This window comes from Sorex fumeus, unplaced genomic scaffold, assembly GCF_029834395.1.
Source record: "Sorex fumeus unplaced genomic scaffold, SorFum_2.1 ptg000128l, whole genome shotgun sequence".
NCBI classification, from domain to species: domain Eukaryota; kingdom Metazoa; phylum Chordata; class Mammalia; order Eulipotyphla; family Soricidae; genus Sorex; species Sorex fumeus.
In genome coordinates, this window is record NW_026606185.1 from 12,100,398 (window position 1) to 12,127,717 (window position 27,320).

Below are 27,320 nucleotides of genomic sequence, written 5' to 3' on the forward strand. Positions count from 1 at the left end.
TTAAGGGAAATCTGTTTGTGCTGTACTTATGCTTTTATATTCCTTCTGGATTCAGTATATTTCCTTTATTACTTTTGTTATTTGAAATTATTGCTTTTCTTCTTTCTAGTAAATGGTTGCTTCCTATTGTGTTTCATTCTGTTTTATCTCAGTTTTATCTGGGAAAAAATTAGGTTTGCAAAGTAAACTCTGTCCATCACCATTGAACAGTTTGTCTACATCTTTCTTGATTCTTGGTTGCTTTATGGCTTATACTCAGTGATGGTATGACTTTCAATGTCATTCCTTTTATTGCTTGCACTTTCTCACATATTTTAATTTTAATTACATATCTGAGTTCTGTAGCATTTCCCTCTCAGTAACTAGTGTCCTATTACCATCTAATTATTTCTAACCCACTTTCCTTTCATACTGACCTTATCAGTTCATTTTCAACTTATTTTTTATAATCTACATTTTTTAAATATTTTATTCAAAGTTAAAAGACAGTGAAATCTAAATTTTAGGCTACAGTTTTCTGATTTTATGTGACATGATCTCTTAAATGGCTCATTATTTTGTTTTTTTTTTTTGTATCATCCTTAACTGGTACTTAACTTCAACAATGGTATATATTTTGATTAATAGAATAAAATTTTGGGTATTTTTCTTCTATTCCACTAATTTTAATGGATATATATGACTACAAATTTTACTTGTGGTGTTAGAAATCATATCTGTAAATGATAAGTGTCACTTAAAACATTGAATAATGTGAAGTAAATATTTTATATCAATTCCATAAATATAAACAGTATTGTAACCTTATAATCTAAACTATATTTTAAAATCTTGGTTGTTTTGAAAAGTTTATAGCCAGAATTGAAAGTAAATTCAGCAAAAGAATACAAAATGGTATTTCTGAAAATTCAAAATAAAAATGTTTAAAATGTTCTTCTGTTCTCTTTGGCCTGAGCACAGTGTGAGATATGGCTACTTATCCCAACTATATGGAATAAAGTGGAATCATTACCACTTGTGTTTCCTCATTAGCTCTGAGGTAGACCTGGCACAGAAAAAAAAATGTGCCACTTGAAAAAAAGTGTTTTGCTAGTCATAAAAACATGGAAATTTCTGCGTATTATATGGTGTTTGTCCCAGGACTGTCCCCTTGTTCTCAATCAGTAGTTTCCCCCAGGTTCTAGATGAAATGACCTGGATGATAGTTTTGTTCCCTCATTTCTTTTACTTACTCTTGGTTACCTTGACTTGGTTATCAGGGCCCCAGGACCCCCTGTAATCATTCACTTCACTCCAGACTTTGCCAAACAGGGCTTTTCTGTTGCTGGCAGACACATGTGAAACAGGGAGTTGTAGAGTTGACCTTGGGTTTCACCCAACAGTTGTCAAATTCTTCACATGATTTGTGCTATTTCTCCCATGATTTAAAATCACCATCTTCTCAAATTTTCATAACCACTTTGTAATATGAACTCGTGTTTTGATGTCTCAATTAAAAATATAATCATTCTAATATTCACTTAGAATAGTTGTTTTGTTGTTTTTTGTTATGAAGTTGCTTACCAGGAATCAAGTTGCTGAGATACCATCCACATAAAAAATAAAGACCCGAATCAAGTAGAATCATCCATGAAACCCAGCTAAATGTCATGCCCACTTCTTCAGGAGCCTCATATATATTATTCCACTGAATTCCTGGAAGGAAAGTAAAGAACAGAGTAAGCACTGCACATTCATTTTGGTGTTTATTTTTCTAACATGAGAATAATAGTTTAGAAAGTTAAGCAAAGCTCAATGAAATAAAAGGGAGGCAGATCAAATCATTAGTAATAAATCTTCCCATGACAACTTTGCTCAGGGTCTGGAGTGATAGTACAGTGAGTAGGTGCTAGCATTGCATCCAATGAGTGGGGGTTTGGTCCCTGAGACCCCATAGAGTTCCCAGAGCCCACCAGGAGTTATGCCTGAGTGCAGTACTAAGGGAGAAACCCTTAGTACTAGTGGTCTCAAAACAAAGAAAGTGTTTTTTTAATCTCAAATTCATATCAATGAAAACAAAGTAAAAATAGCATTTTACACATCAAAAGAATAGTTTGCCCTTTTATAACTTATTTTGTTTTATTGAAAACTTTATCTAGAAAAAATATCATTCTAAATATAAAAGAAAAATAATCATTTTAAGAAATCCATACTCTTGGAGAGAGTGGGTTCAAGACTACTGATAAGTAATAGTCATGTGAATGTTTCTATGACTTCTACACACACACGCACTTTTAAAAATGCTAAAATTGAAATGGGGCACAACTGATGGGTCTCAGTTAATAAAATACACTGGAGAAAACATTCATCATCTCAGATAGACTCAACTCTGCAAAAGACATAGTTATTTAGAGCTAAAGCGCAGTACTCCTGGGTGAGGAAAGGGGGGAAACAGAGATAAAAGAGGAAAAGGATCCTGGATATGGGTGGTCAGTACCAGATAAAAAGTGCCAACTGGGGGGATGAGAGGCTGAACTCGAAGGGCTATTGCTTTGTTTCTGGCACTCACTATCTTGGGAACAGACTTGAGTATCCACAGCACAGCACCCTGGGCTGCCGCACCCAGAACAGAAGGAAACAAACTCCTGAGGTGAGCCAGATCGATAGGGTTGCTGTCTCAGCTCAACACAACAATTTGCCACTTGAGATGACTCAGCTCTATCCCATCATCCACCAGAAAAATTTATGCAGGGTGATTACGTTCTTCACATAGCTCATTTGAATTAACGTTTTCTCAACATACACAGTTGTGTCCAGTGCCATTCCTGTTTCTGTGAATAGATATCACTCCTGAGGCTAATCAGGCAAACATATGAGGTGTCATGGATACAATACTGACCATCCACATGCAGGGCAAGCACCTTGTCCACAGTATTACCTCTATGAGTCCCCCAATTTTATTTGTATTAAATATTCTTGAATTTAGGGGTTTTTGAATTACAGCAGATCCTGGAAAGCTACCCGTGGCATATTTGATATGCCAAAAACAGTAACAATAACGGGTCTCATTCCCATGACACTGAAAGAGCCTCCAATATGGCAACATTGGGAAGGATGAGTAAGGAGAGGCTGTTAAAATATCAGGTCTGGAACGAATGAAGACATTACTGGTGCCCGCTAAAGCAAATCGAAGAATAACAGGGCGACAGTGATACAGTGATACAGTGAAATATTCTTGAATGAAATTAAAGTGTTGTGTACCCACATCTGCCTTGATTGAGAACAGACATTCTTTTTTTTTTATGTAGGAGTACTGCTATTTATTCAGCCACTGATTAGGCTGATGAATTGGGCATGAATGTCACCTTACTTTTTTTTTTCATTTTTTATAACTTTATTTATTGAATCACAATGAGAGCAGTTATAAAGCTTTCAGATTTAAGTCCCGGTTATACAATGAAACACCCATACCTTCACCAGTGTCCATTCTCCATCACCAAAACTCACAGTATGCCCCATACTACACCCTCCCTCTACCGGTGGGGCAGATAATTTCCACATTACTCTCTCTCTACTTTGATTACATTCAATATTTTGACACCAGACCCCACCATTATTATTTGAGATTTTACCCCAACACTCAGATCTACCGAAAAGGAAACAGTAGACAATTGGTTTTTTATTGCCGGTTATGGATAACATATGATGTTGTGCGGCTGCAATAGTGGCCACACGATTTTGAAATTCTGAAATTTTAACAATTAAATATGGAGAGATTTCTGCCAAAACCTGCTGGGTTCTGAGATTTGTTCCAGAGTCTCTGTGATCATGACCGTTAAGCAGCTTGATCAGGAGCCAGAGAGGCCGTTTATGGGTGGTGACTAGAGGTCTTGTTGGGGCGGGGAGGAAAGGGCCAGTTCCACCCCAATCCCGTGAGGCCCCGAATGTCTTGTGGCTGAGGGTCCAAACCTGCCTGTCCACTGGCCTCTGGATGATGGCGGCCACCGGGCCGCCAGTGGGAACAGGCCAAGGCACAAAACCTATTCCCACTGGGGTGGGCCAGAGCCGGTAACCTACTGTGGGATCTGGACGCATTTCTGCCAAAAGCCACTGGGTTCCAAGATTTGTTTCTGAGTCTCTGGCATCATGGCCATTAAGCAGCTTGATCAGGAGCCAGAGAGGCCATTTGTGGGTGGTGACTCGGGGTCTTGTTGGGACACAGAGGAAAGGGCTGGTTCTACCCCTATCCTGTGAGGACACGTGTCTCATCACTGAGGGCCCAAACCTGACTGTCCAATGGTCTCTGGAGGATGGCAGCCACCAAACTGCCTAGGGAGAGCAGGTGGAGTGACAGCACCTTTCCCCCTTGGGGTGGCCTGATGACAGTAACCTACTGCAGGGTCCGGATGCACTTCTCCCAAAAGACACTGGGTTTCGAGATTTGTTTCTGATCATGGTCATTAAGGAGCTTGATGAGGAGCCAGAGAGGCCATTTGTGGGTGGCGACTCGGGATCTCATTGGGATGGGGAGGAAAGGGCCAGCTCTACCCTCATCCCATTAGGCCCCATGTGTCTTGTCACTGTGGGCCCAAACCTGACTGTCCAGTGACCTCTGGAAGATGATGGCCACCAGGCCACCAGGGAGAACAGGCCAAAGCACGAAACCTATTCCCACCTGGGGTGATCTGACACCGATAATCTACTGCAGGGACCAGACACATTTCTGCCAAAAGCCATTGGGTTTTGAGATTTGTTTCTGAATCTCTGGGATCATGGCCGTCAAGCAGTTTAATCAGGAACCAGAGAGGCCTTGCCTCCAATTATATAGCTGAGCCGGAGGCGGTTTGTGGGTGTGTCTCCCACATACCTAACTTTTGGCAGTTTACTTTCTCGGTAAACTTTGCCCCAACTTTTTGGGTCTGACCAAAGGCACAGCAGCAACTTTGGGGTATCTGGAAGTCTGAAGGTGCCATCAAGCTGCTGATGCACTTGCCTCACAGGTACAGATTGACCTGCTGGCGGCACCATACCCCTGAGAGCAGACATTCTGAATGTGAGCATCACTTAACAGGACACTAGCAGAGCTTCACAGACACCATTCAGACCCAAGTAGTTTGTCTGCCTTGCTCGATTCAATTAAATTATTTAGAGAATTCACACTTCAACTTTCATCTGCTGAACTATTCAAAAAGCCCCATCACCGCCGGCTCGTGGTGGCCACCCTGCTGCCAGGGGGGAAAAAGGCAGAAGGGAGCAACACCTTTTCCCTCCTGGGGAGGCATGGCTCCGTAGTTTAACACATGGTCCATTCACTTTTCTTCTGCAAGCTGCTGGGCTCTGGACTAAGTCCTTTTGCCTCTGGAGCCATGACCATGCCAGAGAGCCGTTATCGGCATGTCCTTCATGCCATACCGAGGCCACGAGTTACCACCCACGAGCGTCTCTCCAGCATGGCCATAACACCAGACACACAGAAACCAATCTCATAATTTTCTGTCTCTTTGCAGAAATCCAAAATCATACCCGCATGATATTATATGGTTCTCATAACCAGCTATAGAAAGCAAAGTATTTCACAATGCCTTTTCAGCAATTCTGATTGTTTGGGGGAAAATTCTAAACAATAATGGTGCATTTTTTGTTGAAATAATTAATGTAATCAATGTAGAGAAGAGCTAAGTAGAAATCATCTGCCTCACAGGCATTTGGAGGGTTGGGAGGGGGGATATACTGGGGTTCTTGGTGGTGAAAAATGAGTACTGGTGAAGGGAAAGGTGTTTGATCATTGTATAACCGAGACTTAAACCTGAAAGCTTAGTAACTTTTCCCACAGTGATTCAATAAATAAATATAAAAAGAAAAATTAATAAAAAAATTAAGGTGGAGTTCATGCCCAATTCAATCAGCTAATCAGTGGCTGAATAAATAGCAGTACTCCTACAAAAAAAATTCAAAAAGCTTCTAGAAGCAGTCAGCTTAGAACTAAAGGAAATTCCACCAAAGTGGGTATATCAGAGTTAGTTTTCAACCTAATTTTCCCATTTAGTACAAAGTATCCGAAAAGGTTCTGTTTCATGACCTACCCACCTCAAAAGAAAGAGACAAGCACCTGGCAGTACTGAGGTTTATTTAAGAGTACTAATCTCAATGTTCACTGAACTGAGCAAATCAATAGGAGATTCCATAAACTTGAAGAAAGTCTGAATTTAAAAGATAAAAATATTCAAACGGAATTGAGGAATACAGTACAGTAATAGGATATAACAACAGAATAGAAAATGCTACAAATGGATCAGTGACCTCAAAGATAAGGCACTATTTATGTATGTGAAGTCTCATATATGTGTACATATATGAAGTGTATATATATATATGCTATGTTTTGTAATGCATATATGTGCTTCATGTATATGAAGAACTTGGAAAGAGATTTTAAAATAATAATAATATTCTGAAATATGTAATAGACAATAAAAGAGGAACAGCCTCTGAATCATAGGGATTCCATAGGAGAGGTAAAAAGAGATGGGGGAAGAGGTCTGGTGGAAGAGACAGTATCTGAGATGTTTCCAGTCTGAAGGAGACAGATATAAGAGTGTGAGAAATCATCTCCCTTACAAAAACCCCAAGGTCAAGAAAGCCCCCTATATAAAACAGTAGCTCTTTTAGAATAAAATCATGACAACAAACATATGCACAGGGAAGACTAGAATAGGGTGTTCTCATAACTTTATTCTTTAAGGGTGCCTGATGATTGGCCATGTTAAATATCCAGGGTGAGGTAACAATATCATATACTGGATAAATGGCCCGCAGGTGAGTTCCCTCAGGGCTGCTCAGGGAAGCCTAGAGCTTGGGTTGTCCTTATATGTCTTTGAGTCACTGTGACAAACCCTGCCAGTTAGGACTGTAGAGGCAGTTCTTAGCAATCTTGAATATGAGGCCCTTGGAGTATCAATCAAAATGAGGCCAACAGAAAAGCACCAAGACAGTGTAATCAAGATATCAAAAATGAGAAAGAATGAGATAGAGAGAAAGAGAGAGAGAGAGAGAGAGAGAGAGAAAGAGAGAGAGAGACTTTAAGTGGATAAAGAGAAGCAGGGCCTCTAAATACAAAATAAACAGTATAAAATTATGATGCAATCTCTCAAAACTCAACAACACAAAAAGAATTAAATGAGGTATTTCAAGTCCTGAATGTGAAGGAAAAAAAAGATACACAAATAAGAATTCCTCACCCTTCAAGTTTATCATTTATATTTGAAGTAAGCATTCTTAAACAAAATTCTGAGGATAGCTGTTGCATCCAACCAAGCTCTGTAAAAATTATTAAATGAATTCATATTTTTCAAAAAAGGATGAATGGTAAAAAACTACCAAAACCCTCACATAAAGTAAAAACAAATTTATCTATATAAATAATTTTTCTAAATATTAAAATTTCAATCCTAGACATTAGATATCTGTGTGGGGGCTGGAGCTATAGATTAGAGGTTAGGGAGCTCTCCTTGAATATGGCCCAGCCTGGTTTGAACCCTAGCACTGCAAATGATCCCTCTAGCACACCAAAATCCCTGAGCACGGCCACATGTGACCCTAAAACAACAACAAAAAAAAATTAAAATATATCAATGGACTGAACAATTTGATTAAAATGCACAGATAAAGGCTGAATGAACCAGAAATCAAAGTCCAGTTTTCTACTGCCCACAAGAGATACACTTACCTGAACTACCATGATAAACCCACGGGCAGAGTAAAAAATTAGAAAATAATCATACAGGCAACTAACAGACAACAATAAAGGAGGTAAACTGTATGATTTTATCTCATCTAAGAGCATACTACCACTACCACTATCACTATCCTCCCATTGTTCATCGATGCTGGAGTGGGCCCATTAACATCTCCATGGTGAGATTTGTTGTTACTGTGTCTGGCATATCAAATATGTCACAGGGAGCTTTCCAGGCTTTGCCATGTGGGCAGGATACTCTCAGTAGCTTGCCAGGCTCACCAAGAGGGGTGGAGGAATCAAACCTGGGTTGGCTGCGTGCAAGGCAAACACCCTATCTGCTGTGCTATCACTCTAGCCCCAAGCTAGAGGTAACAGGACTAATACCAGATGATCTTTCACAATTTTGTTACATAATTAAATAAAAGGAGAATAGGCATCATCAAATGATAACAAACCCTTTATCTGTCTTACAAAACTGACAAGACCAAGAGAGAATGAAAAAGAGCAGAGAAGGTTTGATGAGGTGAAATAGAAGTAACATAAGGGATATTGTTGGATATTGATATCATGAGAACAAATGAATGTAAAAGTATGTCAAGTGGTTTCAGTAATTCAACTAAGTGAAGTTAATTATATAGTAAAAGACTGGATAGACTCTTCAACAATTAACATATTTGTTATACACAAATGTTTATGATGAAGATGCACAACTGAAACATATGTCCCAATGTGATTTTACTTCAATAACATTTATTTTTATTTTTTTAATTCATCACTTTTTATTTTTTTAATTTTTAAAACTTAGGGGGATTTTTATTTCATTTATTTATCTTTTTAAATAAAAATGTAAAAAAAATTTAAAATTAAAAGAATAAATTTTTAAAAAGACACTTTTTTTAAATGCATTAGCTGGGGCTTGGCAGAGGAACCCAGGGGCTGAGATCTCCAAGCCTGCTTGGATCGGGACTGGGCCTCCTCCACCCAGATCCCCCATCTTCCAGTAGCTAGGCGTTACACCCACCAACTGCCCCTGGTGGCATGTTATCCCATCAATGGCCAAGACCCGGAGACTATAAAACCAAGTTCCCAGAAGCAACATCTTATTATCTAGTTCTTACTCTTGGAGAACCCAGCAGGCTACCAAGAGTATCCTGCCAGAACGGCAAAGTCTGGCAAACTCCCCGTGGCATATTCGATATGCCAAAACCCAGTAACAGTTATGAGTCTTATTCCCCTGACCCTGAAAGAGCCTCTAATGCAGCACTTTCTAAAATCTCAGGGTTAGGAGGAGATGTTACTGATGCCTGCTCGAGGAAGTCAATGGACAACAATGATACAGTGACAGTGATACAGTGATAGCTAGGATTACAGAATGTAGGGAACTTGCCTTATATGCACCAACCCAGGTTTAATCCCTAGCACTCCATCCGTTTCTCCAAGCCCATCCAGGAGTCATCTCTGAGGACAGTGCCAGTAGTAAGTCATAAACATAGCAAGGTATAGCCCAAAAAGTAAAAAATAAAAGTATCATCTTACCTGTTTCTTGCCCTTCTAGGAAAGTAACAAAAAATATTCCTTGTCCAAAGGCAGTCGTTGAGAGAAGGCACTGCATTGATTAAATAGAATTAAAAAAAAACATTGAGCTTGCTTTATATCAAAATAAACTGACAACTGCATTAAACATAAAAACGAAGTCCCAATTCACAATGGTGTTAAAAACATCAAAGATTTGTTCTAGGGTGTGATTTAAATATCTAATCCTGAAACAATTAACCACATGATAGTCTATTTTGAAAAACTTAATAACAAGCTAGTTTTTAACATTATTTTAATGCTTTAAGTGTGATAAACTTAAAGCGTACAAATAAAATAATATGAAAAACAGTAGAAAATGAAATAGAGGAATATTCTATTTTTTTATTAAGTGACTGCCTTGAAACATCCTGCTGGCAAACTGAAAGATCATATACAGTATTCTATTGGAATAGAAAATATTGAAGGAAAAATGTTATTTTATTTCTACTGGAGAGGACCTATGTGAGAAAAACAGAATTTATTTTAAAAAATATTCTATGTAAATATATGTATATATATATAATACACCAGATTAAACACTTAATTTTCTAGAAAAAGTGAAGATATAAATGGGAAATTGAACTCTAGATGTTAAGATTTTTTTAAATGTACATATTGAGCTGGAGCAACAGCTCAGCGGTAGGGTGTTCGCCTTGCATGTGGCTGACTCAGCCGAGCCGGGTTCGATTCCTCTGCCCCTATCAGTAAGCCAGGCAAGCTAAAGAGAGTATCTTGCCCGCACGCAAAGCTTGGCAAGCCACCCGTGACACATTCTATATGCCAAACACAGTAACAACAAGTTTCACAATGGAAACGTTACTGGGCCCGCTAGAGCAAATTGATGAAAAATGGGAGGACAGTGCTATAGTACAGATTGAAGTGAAAGCAAAAATAATTCTTGTTTTTTCTAGTTAGTTCAAAAACTCTAACACTAATACACAATTACTGGTTATGAACTCTTGCAGGTGTAATATAAATAAATCAAAAGTGATGAGCATATTTCAATGCATAAATTCCAAAACAAAATTTTCCATGTGCATAAACACCTATGTATTATGTATATAACTAGTGAGAAATATGTAATATACAGAGTTTATTGATATTGGAGTAAATAGTTTAATTTTCTTAGAAATATTTCACCCTAAATATCAGAAATACGTAGACTAATTCCTGAAAGAATTCTGTGATTGCTATGTATGGCTAAGTGACTAAGACTTGTTAGTTCTTCCCTAAATTTTCCCTTAATGACAGCAATCATACCTCCCAATAGACCGAAATTTGAGGTATTCACTTGATTCTCGTGGATAATAAGACCTTTTTTTCTTTTTTTAAATTTTATTGAATCACTGTGAGATAGTTACAAGTTTTCATGATTGGGTTACAATCACACAATGATCAAATACCCATCCCTCTACCAGTGCATATTCACCACAACTTATATCCCTAGTATAGTCCCCCTTTCCCACTGCCATGGCAGACAATATTCGCCGTACTCTCTCTCTACTTTTGGGCATTATGATTTGCAATACAGATACTGAAAGGTTATCATGTTTGGTCCATTAACTACTTTCAGCACACATCTCCCATACCGACCAATTCCTCCAGCCATCATTTTCTTAGTGATCCCTTCTCAATTACAGCTGCAGCTGTTAGGAAAGATGAAGTCATGAAAATTGCTTATAAATGGATAAACATGGAGAGTATCATGCTAACTGAAATGAGTCAGAAAGAGAGGGACAGATATAGAAGGACTGCACTCATTTGTGGTGTATAAAATAACATAACATGAGACTGACACCTAAGGTCATTAAATACATGGGCCAGGAAGATTGTCCATATCTAGAAGCCTGCCTCATGAGCAGAGGGGAGAAGGCAACTATATGTAAAATAAGACCTTGACCATAATAAAATATGACTTTTAAATAATTATTTGTTTTTCCATTTAATATGATTAATTCCCTACCACCTATCTATCACAGTTATTTCCAGACAAGTCATAAACTAATGACCCAATTTTTGTCTTCTCAATATCATATTACAAACCTGAAAGCATTCTTAAACTTTTTCAGAAGATGCATTTTTAGTGGATGAATGAACCCAATATTACAAATGGAGAACTTCCACTTCAGGTGATGTAATTCATAATGCTTTAGTTCAAAACACTTACGTTCAACTTTCAATATAACTTTAGCAATTCATTTCATGCATTAAAAAAACAGACATGTGCCTTCTTTAGCATGGTACTTATTTCTTAAATATTCTTTGCAAAAGATTTCCCTTCACATAAAAATTATCAATTCCATCAAAATCAGTACAATAACAATAAGAAAGGTCCTAAAATTTCAATGAACTACCACTGCAACTACCTGTGGGTATAGAAAAGAAAGTAGAACTTAAAAGCCCATGGAGATATGAAAATTATCAATTTGATAATTAAGGTAATGATTTTCTTTTGATAGCCTGATAGTGGTTTTGTTTTGTTTTTCATATTTATAAAATATCCTACTTACCAGAAATGTCTGGATGATAGCATTCAATTGGTTATGCAGAATCAGTAGAACAATATAAGGCAAAAAGCTGATCATATATATTAGGCTTGTACAGAGGGCTGCTGTGTTTGCCTGATTAAAAAAATTACTCAAGAAGTAACTTAGCATGATGACTGACACCCCAAAATTGAGGAGAAAAAGAAAAATAATTAAAGCATTGCTGTGTGCGAAGATTCCACTTATTTTCAAAATGACAGCCAAGGTAGCACTGCTCAAAGTCAACATAGCCATGTTCTCCAGGAACCAAGCCAGAAAATGCATGATAGGGTGCACTCCCATCATCTTCAGGTACTGTCAGAGATGAAAAGCACAGAGTTACCAGAGCACTGGACATAAAACCACTTATCAGAATATGGGAGATAATGTGTAAGCAGAAAGGCAAGCAGGTCTTCCGTGTCGTTGCCGGTTTGAAAATCCAATTCATGAAGAGCACTAGGCTATACATACATGCTTTCCTATTTCATACATACACATCTTATAAAATGTACTAAAGAATAGGGCAAAAACAAGCCCCCAAATTCAGACCTGATTGACTGCTCTCTCCGTGTTTCCTACTTATCTGTGTTTTGCTGTTTTGCAATGATTATGTTTGCTTCTTATTTGTTTGCATTGGTTTAATTTAAACAAGACAAAAAATAAAACTAAAAAAATTAATTCTGGTATTTAAATTGTGAATTTGGTGAGATTGTGTGGTGAATTGATTAATTTTTAAAAATTAATTTTTCCAAATTATTCAGTTGGGAGTAATAGCAATAATAATCTATCATCACTAAACCTAATGTCTGTCTATATATGACCCCTGTTACTTATTGTATGCCTGATATCAAACGAAATGAGATTCTCTTCCAAAGTATCCATTCTGGGCCACCAGATGAATAGTAGAGCTCGGAATTAAATATGATTAACACTTAGTCTCTAGTTCTAGTGTTCTTTCCTCTAATAGATGAGGGAATAAATAGAAATTCAGAAGTAATAAGGAGTAAACAATATGAAAAATAATAATATATTTTCTAGTAAAGGGTGGGGCAATAGCACAGCAGGTATGGAGTTTGCCTTGCAGACCGCCGACCAGGGTTCAATTCCTCTGCCCCTCTCAGAGAGCCCGGCAAGCTATCAAGAGTATCTCACCCACACGGCAGAGACTGGCAAGCTATCTGTGACGTATTTGATATGCCAAAAACAGTAACAACAAGTCTCACAATTTGTTGTGAGATGTTACTGGTGCCCGCTCGAGCAAATCGGTGAACAACAGGAGGACAGTGCTATAGTGCAGTTCTAGTAAAAATAAAATGCACATTTTACCTTACTTTCCATTTTCTTCATTTCAACATATATTAAGCAAGTGAATAGCATTTATCCACTGTCTCACAGTTGGTTTCACCCCTCTGCAGGGCTGTATGGGAGAAGGTCTATATAGACTTATTTTAAAATCATTGTTTAAAATAACTTTGGTAGGTTCAAGATCTAACAAATTTAAGACAAAATCATAAAAATAATTCCGTGGTTTGAGATAATGTTGTTTAGCAGTCGAATATCTGCCTTGAAAAGAGATAAAGAATAAAGAAGGGAAGGAAAAAAGGAAGGAAGGAAGGAAGGAAGGAAGGAAGGAAGGAAGGAAGGAAGGAAGGAAGATGTGAAGAGGGAGGGAAGCATGGAGGAAGAAAGGGAAGAAGAAGGAGGAGGAGGAGGAGGAGAAGGAGGAGGAAGAGAAGGAGGAGGAGGAGGAGGAGGAGGAGGAGGAGAAGGAGAAGAAGAAGAAGAAGAAGAAGAAGAAGAAGAAGAAGAAGAAGAAGAAGAAGAAGAAGAAGAAGAAGAAGAAGAAGAAGAAGAAGAAGAAGAAGAGGAGGAGGAGGAGGAGGAGGAGGAGGAGGAGGAGGAGGAGGAAGAGGAGGAGGAGGAGGAGGAGGAGGAGGAGAGGGAGTAGAAAGAGGAGGAGTAGGAAGAAAAAGAAAAACAATAAGAACAAGAACAATGGAAAGAAGAGATAAGGTGGGGAAAAAGGAAAAGAAAGAAGAATTATGACTATAATTAAGACACAATGTATTATTTCTGGGCTAAAGTGATAGCACAGAGGATAAAACGTTTGCCTTGTAAGTGGCCAACATGGCCAACCCGAGTTCGATTCCTCCACCCCTCTCGGAGAGCCCAGCAAGCTACCGAGATTATCTTGCCTGCACGGCAAAGCCTGGCAAGCTGCCGGTGACATATGCAATATGCCAAAAACAGTAACAATTGTCACAATGGAGACGTTACTGGGCCCGCTTGAGAAAATTGATGAACAATGGGAGGACAGGGACAGTGACACTATTATTTCTATGGATTTTATATAAGTAATGTTAGTTTTTCTCTTTCACTCTCAGTGTTTGTAGCTGTTTTTCATCTTCCTTTCCTTTCTTTCTGCTTAACTAAATAAGGTTCTCACACTTAACTATACAATGATTCTTTGGTGTAAAGAAACTCTGTGAGGGGCTGGAGCAATAGCACAGTGGGTAGGGCATTTGCCTTGCATGCAACTGACCTGGGTTCGATTCCCAGCATCCCATATGGTCCCCCGAGTACCGTCAGGAATAATTCCTGAGTGCATGAGCCAGGAGTAACCCCTGTGCATCACTGGGTGTGACCCCAAAAGAAAAAAAAAAACAAACCTTTGTTCTGTGAATCCAAACATAGAAACTTCAGCAGACAGGAGTAGAGGCAAAAAACAAGCATCCAGGGCAAGATTTTTTGTACCAGGTCAAGTTTAAGGTGTCAGTTTTACCTATTTGTCTCTTAGGCAAACTCAGAGCAATTTACCTCTTCAATCTGGATTTCTCTCTCATAAACCAACTTTCGAACCATGCTGGCTACAGACACCATCCACGTCAGCATCATTATCAAGGGGAAAAATATACCAACATTGTTCAAGAATCTGTAAGAAAACAAGTCAGTCAGCATCTGAAGGTAATCTTGTAAGTCAGGATCCAGTTCATTATGAATATTCACTATGCTGTGAGTTACTTTTACAAGCTACAAAATATTTTCAGAAAATATAATTCACTTTACCATTTTAATAGACCTGCAACTTAGGCAAAACAAATGTTTGGGGTCCTTGCTTAAAATTTTTTATCTCATGACCCCAAGTCAAAGCAGATAGAAGGAAAATAAGTTATTTTTTATTACTACAAATTTCTCCACTAAATTTTGGATATCTGCTCAAAATTAATGATACAGAACCATCATAAATTAACATCTATAAAATATATGAAAATTTATCATTTAAAGCATAGTTTATTATTTCTATCCTTAATTTACAGTCTACTCAAATACTCAGACTCATATTTAGCGATAGCACAGCGGTAGGGTGTTCGCCTTACAAGCGGCCAACATGGCTGACCCGAGTTCGATTCCTCTGCCCCTCTCGGAGAGCCCGGCAAGCTACCGAGAGTATTCGATATGCCAGACACAGTAACAACAAAGTCTCCAATGGAGACGTTACTGGGCCCGCTCGAGCAAATCGACGATCAACGGGAGGGCCTTTACCTTTACCTTTACCATATTTAAAATTACTTTTCACAGGACATTGATAGTAGTCACTCCTCAAATACAATGAAAATTTCCCCTTTATTTTCCTCTTGACTTTATGATCTGTTTCTTATCATCCTAACAATTTTCTTTTTCACTCTCCTTAGGTACCATAAATATTTGTATTTCCATAAATATTCTCAACCTATGTCACTTGCATTGTCTTAGTAATTATCCTTTAATTTTAACTTTTCTTTTTCAACTATTTTACTTCCTAATCTTTCCTTCTGAGTTCTCTTTTTTATAGCATTTCATGAACCTATGTATTCCTTTTATTTTTATCATTTTTATTTCTTATGTTTTATTGATATTTTTTTGTTTATATACTATTAATAATGGTTTCTTGTGTGTATAAATCCAACACCACATGCATCACCAATGTTCTCTCTCTCTCCCCCAAGGAACCCAAGACTCCTCCATGCCACCAAGGAACCCAAGACTCCTCCATGCCAATTCCCACTCAATTCAATTGTGTTGGTCACTTTTTCCATTTTGTTTCCTTTGAACCTTTGTTACTACCTAACTGTGTATATTTACATTATATCTCTTATATATAAGAGATCATTCTGTATGTATCTATTTCCTTCTTTCTGAGTTCAGACAGCATGATATCTTCTAGTTCTATATGTGTTCCTGTAAATTTCATGTCTTTTCTTAGAGCTGCATAGTGTATTACATTGTGTATTACACTGTACACAATACATTACATAGTGTATTACATTGTGTATTGCATTGTGTATTACAAAATATTTTATTTGTATACAGTATTTATCATATTATTTAGTGTATTATTTACATATAGCATTTAAAATATATCTTAACTTCTTGACCCATTCATCTCTAGTTGAGATGAAATTGAAATGACATCCTTCAAAGGCCTAAAAATGTCAATAAAAAAGTTTGAGTGGAATCAGAAGAGACCTTTAATAGCTATCCTTAAAATCTTGGACTGTACTATAAAGTTATAGTGATCAAAACTGATGATACTGGAATAAAGATAGACTTTGAGATCAATATGTCAGAATTGAATAGCCTAGGAGCAAAGCACATATATACGGACAGTTAATTTTTGATAAAGGAATTAAGAACATGAAATGGAGTAAAGATATCCTCCTCAACAATTGGTGCTGGGGAAACTAGATGTTTATGTATAAAAAATTAATGCTGTATTCATACCTACACAAAAGCCATTCAAAATGGATTAAAAATTTTGAGATAAGGCCCAAAACTGCAAAGTACACTGAAAAAACATAGGCCAAACAATCTAAGATTTGGACAACAAAGGCATCTTCAGTGATGACACCATTGGTAAAGAAAACAAAATAAAAAATGAACAAATTAAAATGCATCAAATTAAAGATCTTCTGTATGGCAAAATAAACCTGGGCTAAAACTAAAAGACAGCCAATAGAATGGAAAAAATGTTCATATTCAATACACCAGATAAAAACCTGGATATAAAACTCAAAAAGATCAACAAAAATATTAAAAAGAAAAAAGGTAAAAGGTAAAGGCCCTCCCATTGATCGTTGATTTGCTCGAGCGGGCCCAGTAACGTCTCCATTGGAGACTTTGTTGTTACTGTGTTTGGCATATTGAATACGTCACGGGGAGCTTGCCAGGCTCTGCCGTGCGGGCGAGATACTCTCGGTAGCTTGCCGGGCTCTCCGAGAGGGGCGGAGGAATCGAACTCGGGTTGGTCATGTTGGCCGCTTGTAAGGCGAATGCCCTACCACTGTGCTATCGCTCCAGGCCATCAAGTGTGTGGTGGTGGGAGACGGCGCCGTGGGTAAGACGTGTCTCCTGATCAGCTACACGACCAATTAAAAAGAAAAACTATCAAAAATAGAGAGAAGAAGTGAGCAGAGGAATCATGTTCCTACCCATGAACAGCTTTGTAAGAGGAAAACAAGCAGATGACCAATAAACACATAAAAATACTGTTCAACATTGTTTATTCTTAGGGAAACCTAGTAAAGAAAATAAGATTTCAACCAATGAGAATGGTTCATAGCACAAGTATTATGAACAATAAATGTTGGCAGGGATATGGTGAACAAGGAACTCTCATCCACTGTTGTGAAGATGTCTTATTCAACCCTTGTGAATAACAGTATGGAGAGTCTTCAGTAAACTTAGAATGAACTGCTACGTGACCCAGAAATTTGACTTTAGGGCATTTACTTCGGGACTTAAAAATACTCATTCTAAAGGATGTATGCATGCCACTATTTATTACTACACATAATACAATAGCTAAGATATGAAAGATATGTTGACGGGGGTATGGTGCTGCCAGCAGGTCAATCTGTACCTGTGATGCGAGTGCATCAGCAGCCTGATTGTGCCGTCAGACTTCTAAATACCCCAAAATTGCTGCTGTGCCTTTAGTCAGACCCCAACAACTTAGGGCCAAGTTTACCAAGAAAGGGAATGGCCAAAAGTTAGGTATGTGGGAGACACACCCACAAACCACCTCCGGCTCAGCTATATAATTGGAGGCAAGGCCTCTCTGGTTCCTGATCAAACTGCTTGAGAGCCATGATCTCTAAGACTTGGAGACAAGTCTAGAAATCCAACAGCTTTTGACAGAGATGTGTCCGGACCCCAAGTGGGTTGCCAGTGCTGGGTCACCCCAGGGAGGAACGGGTGCTGTCCCTCTGCCTGCTCCCTCTTGGGGCTTGGTGGCTGGCATTTTCAGAGGCCATTTGACAGTCAGATTTGGGCCTGCAGTGATGAGACAAGTAGAGTCTCACAGGATGGGGGTAGAACCAGCCTTTCCTTTCTGCCCCAACGAGACCCCAGTTCACCACCCATGAATAGCCTGTCTGGCTACTGATCAAGCTGCTTAACAGCCATGATCCCAGAGACTCAGGAACAAATTTCAGAACCCAGTAGTTTTTGGCAGAAATCCCTCCAGATTTAATTGTCAAAATTTCAAAATTCCAAAATTGCGTGGCCACTATTGCAGCCATGCAATAGTGTTCATAACCAACAATAGTAAACCAATTGTCTACTGTTGCCTTTTCAACAGATCTGAGTGTTGGGGTAAAATTCCAAATAATAATGGTGGGTCTGGTGTTGAAATATTGAATGGCATCAAAGTAGAGAGAGAGTAATATGAAAATCATCTGCCTCACAGGTAGGGGGAGGGTGTGGGATGGGGGTTATATTGGAGTTTTTGGTGGTGGAAAATGGGCACTGGTGAAGGGACAGGTATTTCATCATTGTATGACCGAGACTTAAACCCAAAAGCTTTGTAACTACTCTCACAGTGATTCAATAAATAAATTTGTGAAAAAGAAAAAATTAAGGTGGAATTCATGCCCAATTCAATCAGCCTAATCAATGGCTGTGCCACGCCACTGGCCGAGCAAGTAAAAACAGAGATAGATAAATGGGACTATCTTAAACTAAGAAGCTTCTGCACCTCCAAAGAAACAGTGACCAAAATACAAAGACAGTCTACAGAATGGGAAAGGATATTCACTGAATACACATCTGACAAGGGGTTGATAACAAGGATATACAAAATACTGGTGGAACTCCACAAGAAGAAAACATCCAACCCCATCAAAATATGGGGCAATGAAATGAACAGAAACTTTCTCAAAGAAGAAATCCGAATGGCAAAAAAGCACATGAGAAAATGCTCTACATCATTAATCATCAGGGAGATGCAGATCAAAACCACAATGAGATACCATCTCACACCTCAGAGACTGGCCCACATTCAAAAGAGCAAAAGCAACCGATGCTGGCGTGGATGTGGCGAGAAAGAGACACTCCTTCACTGTTGGTGGGAATGTCGACTAGTTCAGCCCTTTTGGAAAACAGTATGGACGTTTCTCAAAAAATTAGAAATTGAGTTCCCATTTGACCCAGCGATACCACTCCTGGGAATATACCCCAGAGAGGCAAAAATGTGTAGTCGAAGTGACATCTGCACTTGTTTGTTCATTGCAGCACTGTTTACAATAGCCAGAAACTGGAAGAAACCTGAGTGCCCAAGAACAGATGACTGGTTAAAGAAACTCTGGTACATCTACACAATGGAGTACTACGTAGCTCTTAGAAAAGATGAAGTCATGAAATTTACATACAAGTGGTACAATATGGAAAGTATCATGCTAAGCGAAATGAGTCAGAAAGAGAGGGATAGACATAGAAAAATTGCATTCATCTGGGGTATATAAAGCAACAAAATATGAGATCAATACCTAAGAATAGCTGAGATCAACACCAGGAGGATTACTCCATAACTTAGAGGCCAGCCGGATATTCTAGGGGAAAGGGCAATTCAGATAGAGAAGGGAACACCAAATGAAAGGTGTTTGGAGGATCCTCCCAGGAGGGGAAATGCATGTTGAAAGTAGACTATGGACTGAACATGATTGCCACTCAATGCCTCTTTTGCAGACCACAACACCCAAAAGGAGAGAGAGAACAAAGGGGAATGCCCTGCCACAGAGGCAGGGTGGGAGAGGGAATGGAGGGAAATGGGCACTGGTGGAGGGATGGGTATTTGATCATTGTATGACCGAAACTCAGGCACAAAGATTTGTAAATCTACAACTGTACCTCATGGTGCTTCACAAAAAAAAAAAAAAATATGTTGAGTGAAGTGGACCGGAAGAAGAAAGACAAACACAGGATGGTCTTGCTTAACGTGGTATAAAGAATAACTTGATGAATAAATGTATCATTCATAGTAAAGGGAGATTCCTAGATAACCCTCTTCCCTGAGTTTAGAAAGGAAATCAGAGAAGGAAAGAAATCAAGGCAGGGGGAAGGGGTGGGCAGCAGGACAGGAGGAAGTTGAATAAGTGATATAATGAGAGTACAGGAGTCAGTGCTCCAGCTATACTGGTGATGTGAGAAAGTGATGTAGCTACATATCCAAAGAACAGACTCTACACTACTGAAAACACGAAATCCAAGTGCGACCAACAAACTTTGTAATGCTTCTGTCAAAGGTTCAGGCAATGGTCAGTAGGGTAGAGGATGAAGGGGATTGTAAATAGCAACACTGGTGAAGGGAAGATGACACTGATAGTGGGTTTGGTTTTGAAATATTATTTGCCTAAAACTCAACTCAATAACTTTCTGAACATAGTTCATTAAACTTAAAATATTTTTAAAAATATCAGCATCATGGGCAAGAACTGAATGTTAGAAGTAGGTAAGGGGATATTCCTGATAACCTTTTAATATCTGTATTGCAAGATGCAAAGTCCAAAGGGGAAGGGTGAAAGAGAAAGAGAGAGAGAGAGAGAGAGAGAGAGAGAGAGAGAGAGAGAGAGAAGGAAAGCACCTGCCATAGAGGCAGGCTGTGGGGTTGGGAGGTGGGAGTGATGGGAGGGAAACTGGAGATACTGGTGCTAGGAAGTATACACTGGTAGAGGTATGGGTGTTGGAATACTGTATGACTGAAACCTAATCATGAACAGCTTTTTAAGGGTCTACCTCACAGTGATTCAATTAAAAAATTTAATTATTTTTTTTAAAAAATAAGCATCATTACCAGAACTAAAAAAAGTATTGATTAGGGTAGAAGAAAACAAAAAGATTTCATGAGCAAATGTATTTTTCATGAGCGATATACAGACCAATATATGCTGCAAAACAATAAAATTAAGGTATAAAAATCTTTGAAGAGATATTAGGGTATCTAGCATATATTGCAGTGGCCCAGGTAATATGTAAGGTGTCTTTATGGTTTTTTCCTCTGAATACAAAAATTTTGAAATATGTCTCTACCTAATGGCTTTTCAGAGAAACTTTATGACTTTTTTTAACATTAAGTACACCTGGGCCATCTTCAGGACTGTTGAATTTAAAGCAGAAATCCCTTCTTCATCCTCTATGATTGGCAAAGTAGAAGCCAAATATTTGTTTATAAAATAAATGTAAGAAAGTCAATCATTTGGGACTGGAGTGATAGCACAGCAGGTAGGGTGTTTGCCTTGCACGTGGCCAACCCTGGTCCTATTCCCAGCATCCCATATGGTGCCCTGAGCACCACCAGAAGTAATTCCTTAGTGCAGACCAAGAATAACCCTTGGCATCGCTGGGTCTGGCTCAAAAAACAAAACAAAACAAAAACAGAAAGACAAACATTTTATGCATATTTATTTTTCCTGCTTACAGCAAATAAGACTAGCCATCAACTTGATGAATCAAAACTTATAGTTTTTTGTCATAAAAAAAACTGCTTTGTGGATGTTTTAAAGTTAGTTTTGTGATTTACTGGGGCTTTTAAATCACATTTTATTATCTGCAGTGCAGGTATAAGTATGTTGACAGTAATTATATATTTTCTTTCACATCCAACAAATACTTCCTCTTCTCCTATAGCAACAGTTATTTATAAGAGAAAGAATGTGAGGCCATTTATCAAGTCAAAAACAACTAATTCAAAAATTGGCTGGAATTATGGTGCCCAACCCAAGTGCAATCTCTGGAATTACATTTTAAACTGCCCTGTAAGCATCTCTGGCTGTGACTCTGAATATCCCCGAATCTTGCTGAAGTGGCCTTGATGGATTCTGAAAGTACATGCCTGGAATAGTCTCACACTCCTGAGCACTAGCATTGTATCATAGGCCCATTTGTCAATAATCTTCTGGAACTTCTCCTGGCTTTTCTGAGAACCTCTTGGGAGTCCTTCCGAAAAATAAATGAAAACAATTAATACTGAGAACGTTTGGGTGACTGCAAAACATCTGTTTGTTCTTCAACGTATCTTCTTTTACTTAAGAGCATACACATGCTTTAAAAGACAAACGCATATCATTCTTCAACAGTAATTTTACTCTAACAAAAGAGTCAATTTTTGTAATTTTGCAATAGTAATTTTACTCTCACAGAAGAGTCAATAAGTATCACGAACAAATTTCACCTACTATCATCATATAAGCTGCTCAGAAGTCATGCCAGTTCAGAATTCTATGACTGTGCTGAAACTGTTATCTTTATGTATCCTGTGCCTATGTAAAGGAAAAATTCAGGAAAGGCTAGAATTGAATAAAAGTCTGGATTTCATAGAATAATTACTCAGCTCCCAAAAGTGCTGTACCAGTATGCGCAAATGAAGTCATTAAGTGAAAATGAAAGAGAAAATTGGACATGATACGGTACAATATGAAATTGTGTAACTCAGCCATTTTCTACATGTGTACCTTGAAACCCTCTCTTGAGGCTAAGGATCATTGACTTTCACATAATTTTTTTTTGAAAATATTTGTCACTGTCACTGTCCATCCGTTTTTCATCGATTTTCTCAAGTGGGCCCAATAATGTCTCCATTGTGAGACTTTGTTGTTACTGTGTTTGGCATATCAAATACGTCACGGGTAGCTTGCCAGGCTACTTCAAGCAAATACTTCAAACTTTAATTTTGTCAAAATTTAATTTCTAATAGTATAATTAGCATATCTCTTTTCTCTTGTGCTGAAATAAATATTAATCATTCAAGGAAAACATCAGTGTGAGAAATAAAACAAGTAACAATTTATAAATGTTTGTAATATAAGCTCAACTAGTTGGAAAGTCTAACACAACATTTTCATGTAGGACTAATGCAAACAAATATGATGTTAACAGCAAAATATTAACCTTTGCGTATGTACAATGCACCATATAACCCAAACTTTTTCAAAGTTGGGGGAACACTTTGAGGCTATTGCAGACATAAATTTTTCTTTTGTAGGTGTCAAGTTGAATTTTAAATTGGTATTAGAAAACATGAATTAGATCCCATTCCAGAAAAACAGAAAATAGGTTATTTGAAGATTACATATTTTTTCAAGAAGTACTTTTCCTTTGTAGCTATGAAATGGAGAACCCTTGAGCTGTGGAGCTATTTAAGTCACCAGGTCCTCTTTGCATATAACTAGTAAAGAATACATAACAATACAGAGTAACAAGTACAGTAAGCAGGGCACTTGCCTGTCATTCAGCTGTCCCAGATGTCATGCCTGACCAAAGTGTACAGTCAAGTCTGCTATGAGTGATCTCTGATCTTCTGAGAGAAGAGCCAGAATGAAGCCCTGAACATTGTACAGTATGAACCCACAAAACACAATAAAAAATAATGGAAAACAAAAATATAGTTTTACAAGAAATAGGAGCATATGGGAGTCACATACACTGTCACTGTCCTTCCGTTGTTAGTTGATTTGCTCGAGCGGGCCCAGTAACATTGTGAGACTTGTTGCTGTGTTTGGAATATCGAATACATCATGGGTAACTTGCCAGGCTTTGCCATGCAGACAAGATACTCTCAGTAGCTTGCCGGGCAATCCAAGAGGGGCAGAGGAATTGAACTCGGGTCAGCCGTGTCGGCCGTGTGCAAGGCAAACGCCCTACCCGCTGTGCTATCGCTGACATTATTATCAATAAATGAATAAAACACAAAAAAGGAGAGAATGTAGCAGATATAAAAATAGCAAGTATACATTTTACCGAAATATATTTAATCTGTTCAAATATATCACTATCACTATCCTCCTGTTGTTCATCAATTTGCTCTAGCGGGCCCAGTAACATTGTGAAACTTGTTACTGTGTTTGGCATACCGAATACGTCACGGGTAGCTTGCCAGGCTTTGCAGTGCAGGCAAGATACTCTCGGTAGCTTGTCTGGCTCTCTGAGAGGGGCAGAGGAATCGAACTTGGGTCAGCTGTGTTGGCTGCATGCAAGGCAAACGCCCTACCCACTGTGCTATCACTCCAGCCTTTCAAATATATATACTTAACATATTTAATCTAAAAAATATATTAAATGAAATGACCCCTATTTTTAAAAGCTTACAACAAGCTCCCTGTGACATATTCCATATGCCAAAAACAGTGACAAGTCTCACAATTTGTTGTAAGACGTTACTGGTGCCTGCTCGAGCAAATCAATGAACAACGGGAGGACAGTGCTACAGTGCTACAGCCTAATTGTTAGTTAAGTAACAAGATGAAAATGAAATAAGATTATATTAATGTGACTTGTAAAAACATAAAAATAAGGAAAAATCCTTCAGAAAAATGAAACATGACTCAGCAAGTTTTCTTATGGATAGGTTTAGATGAAAAAAGACAAACTACTACCCATATAAAGATGTAATGATTCCGGTAACCAAAACATGATTCAGGAAGAACAAATGGAGGATAGGGTCAAAACACACGAATAATGAATGATTTAGAAGAAGGAATGAAAAATTTTTTTCTTTTTTCTATTTTCTCAATTGTTGGTAGGTAACCATTTGTTTATAATATGAAGAACAAAACAGAAACACAAATTCTGGTAGGTTTAACTGGTCTCAGAAGTAGAATTATTGTCTCCTCTCCTTATTGTCATGAAACTATGAATAAGAAAACATCCCAGAGTTTTCCATGATTTATCCTTTATCCACATTATCTGGAATGAGGATAAGGATATTCGCGTGACCTTGGACTCTGGACTCAACAGGACCCAGGAACAGAGATTCTCTGCCTGCTTCCTGGTGTCTCCGGTGACTCAGTCTCCTGTGACTCAGGGACACCCATAAGATACACCCTGCCAGCACCAGATAATCTCCTCATCTGCCACCCTCCAGAACTCAGGATGCTCCTCCCAGACGGGAGAATAAAAGGAGGCTTCCAGAACCATGCTACTGGACTCTGCACCAGGCTGTGGAAAGGGTGAGAGCCCTCGCCGCCCCAAAGGACCCAGCCCCAGCAGCCTACCTCCACTACCCAACCACTGCCATGCTCCAGGTCACTTTCCGGACACTCAGACCGAGCCTCACACACATGAATGAAGTCCCACAGAACCCAGATAATGTGGAACTTTGGACATTAGACTCTGGACTCAATGGGACCCCGGAACAGAGATCCTCTGCCTGCTTCCCCCAGTTTCCAGTGACTCAGGGATCACAACAATAAGCCACAACCTGCTTATTATAAGATTATAAGACACATTATAAGACACTTCCTCCCATTTTCCACTATTACTACACCATATCTGATGGGGTTCAGACAGTAGGCAACAAATAATAAAGAAAAATATATAAATATAAGGCTCTCAGAGAGCCCAACAAGCTACCGAAAGTATCCTGCCTGCACGGGAAGAGCCTGGCAAGTTCCCAGTGGCATATTCAATATGCCAAATACAGTAATGACAACAGGTCTCATTCCCCTGACCCTGAAAGAGCCTCCAATCATTGGGAAAAGATGAGTAAGAAGAGGCTGCTAAAATCTCAAGTCTGGGAGGAATAGAGACGTTACTGGTGCCCACTCGAGTAATTCGACAATCAACAGGATGACAGTGATACAGTGACAGTGATCCTTTATCCACTATACTCTGAACCCAAACACATGCTCTACCAATGCATTTTGCAATTAGGGGGAAAAAATGTCATTTCTTTAAGCTACTCTACTTTTCATACACACTTAATTTTCAACCTCCTCTGTAGGATTATAGCTCTAAAAATCTTAGGTTTAACATTAATTTGCTGTTTCTCCTCTGACCTTTCTCCTCCACTGCAAGGAGCTTAGGTTTATTGAGTAACACCCATCCACAATGCTCCCTAAGCACTCCCATTTCCTTAGTATTCATCTTTAACTTCCCCTTTGTTCTACTTTCCCTGTCTGTTAGTCATTCATTTCCCCTCAGCAGTGACTTGCAAAGTCAAATACTTCAGAGATCTCTGGATTTGTATTTGTAAGTGCAATACTAGTTTTCTCTTTTCTTCCTATTTTTTGCATAGTTTACTTTAGGCCAGTGTCCTTTTTGTATAGACACTGGAAGACAGCTAATGCTATGCTTTTATAACTTGGGAATTGGCTCTAAATAATATTTACTCCTGGGCATCTGTCTTATTTACTCAATTTAGCCTCAGTTGCCCTTTGTTCCTAGCACCCCAGAAGCAGGGTCCCAATGACAGGACTGGATGGACCCAGGGCAAGTGGCAAGCTACCCTGGCATCAAAACAGTACAGGCCAAGTGCCATAAAACTTATAATAAGTTAAGAGCATGGTCGAGGTCAAATTCTGTCATGACCCAAGGAGAAGTGACTGAACAAGGACCCTGCAAGGAATAGGAAGGACTAATCTGGCCTGAGGGCTATGATCTGGGATCTATAGCTAGATGTCCCCCGGAAAGCTGCTTTATAAGCTTAATATTTCTCTTACTATGTCCACACAAAATGACTAGAAAGTTTATTAAGAAGTAAACTTAAGGTGACTGTTTAAATGGTTATGGACTAAAGAAAGGAGAAATATGTCTTTAGATGAAATTCTGCCCCTGAGTGAATCTCCCAGCAGGAGATCTTTGTCTTAGAAGAGCTTCCCTGGAAGGATGAGAAGGGCTTTACATATGTTGATTGTGCTTTCTGACCTCTGTGTAATTGGTACCCTTGGAGATGGCTCTCTATAACTAAACAGTGGGAGTGGGCTAGGGTTGATGGAATATTGGCAGAAGGGAGACTGGAAGGAGGCAGAGGAAGAATAAATGGTAAATGATCAATAACCATCCTGACCCCATTTTCTCCTCTCATCCATCACCACTGGCCATCCAGGGTGGGAAAACGGTTTAACCACTGGGGATGGAGCGATAGCACAGCCAGTAGGGTGTTTGCCTTGCGTGCAGCCAAGCCAGGTTCAATTCCCAGCATCCCATATGGTCCCCCGAGCACCACCAGAGGTAATTCCTGAGAGCATGAACCAGGAATAACCCCTGTGCAACGCCGGGTGTGATCCAAAAAGGTAAAGGTAAAGGCCCTCCCGTTGATCGTCGATTTGCTCGAGCGGGCCCAGTAACATCTCCATTGGAGACTTTGTTGTTACTGTGTCTGGCATATCGAATACTCTCGGTAGCTTGCCGGGCTCTCCGAGAGGGGCGGAGGAATCGAACTCGGGTCGGCCATGTTGGCCGCTTGTAAGGCG

The 27,320-nt window shown here is 38.9% G+C and overlaps 1 protein-coding gene across 1 annotated transcript in view; it reads right to left on the reverse strand.

Moving 5' to 3' along the window:
• The window catches only part of ABCA13 (ATP binding cassette subfamily A member 13), a 461,928-nt gene that overhangs the window by 247,567 nt on the left and 187,041 nt on the right, over nucleotides 1-27,320 (reverse strand). Inside the window, exons 31-34 of the mRNA XM_056138421.1 lie at nucleotides 14,635-14,749; nucleotides 11,803-12,132; nucleotides 9,254-9,323; nucleotides 1,564-1,695 (exon numbers count right to left, since the gene is read on the reverse strand). Of these exons, the coding sequence (XP_055994396.1) occupies nucleotides 1,564-1,695; nucleotides 9,254-9,323; nucleotides 11,803-12,132; nucleotides 14,635-14,749 (647 nt within the window). The remainder of the gene's footprint in view (nucleotides 1-1,563; nucleotides 1,696-9,253; nucleotides 9,324-11,802; nucleotides 12,133-14,634; nucleotides 14,750-27,320) is intronic.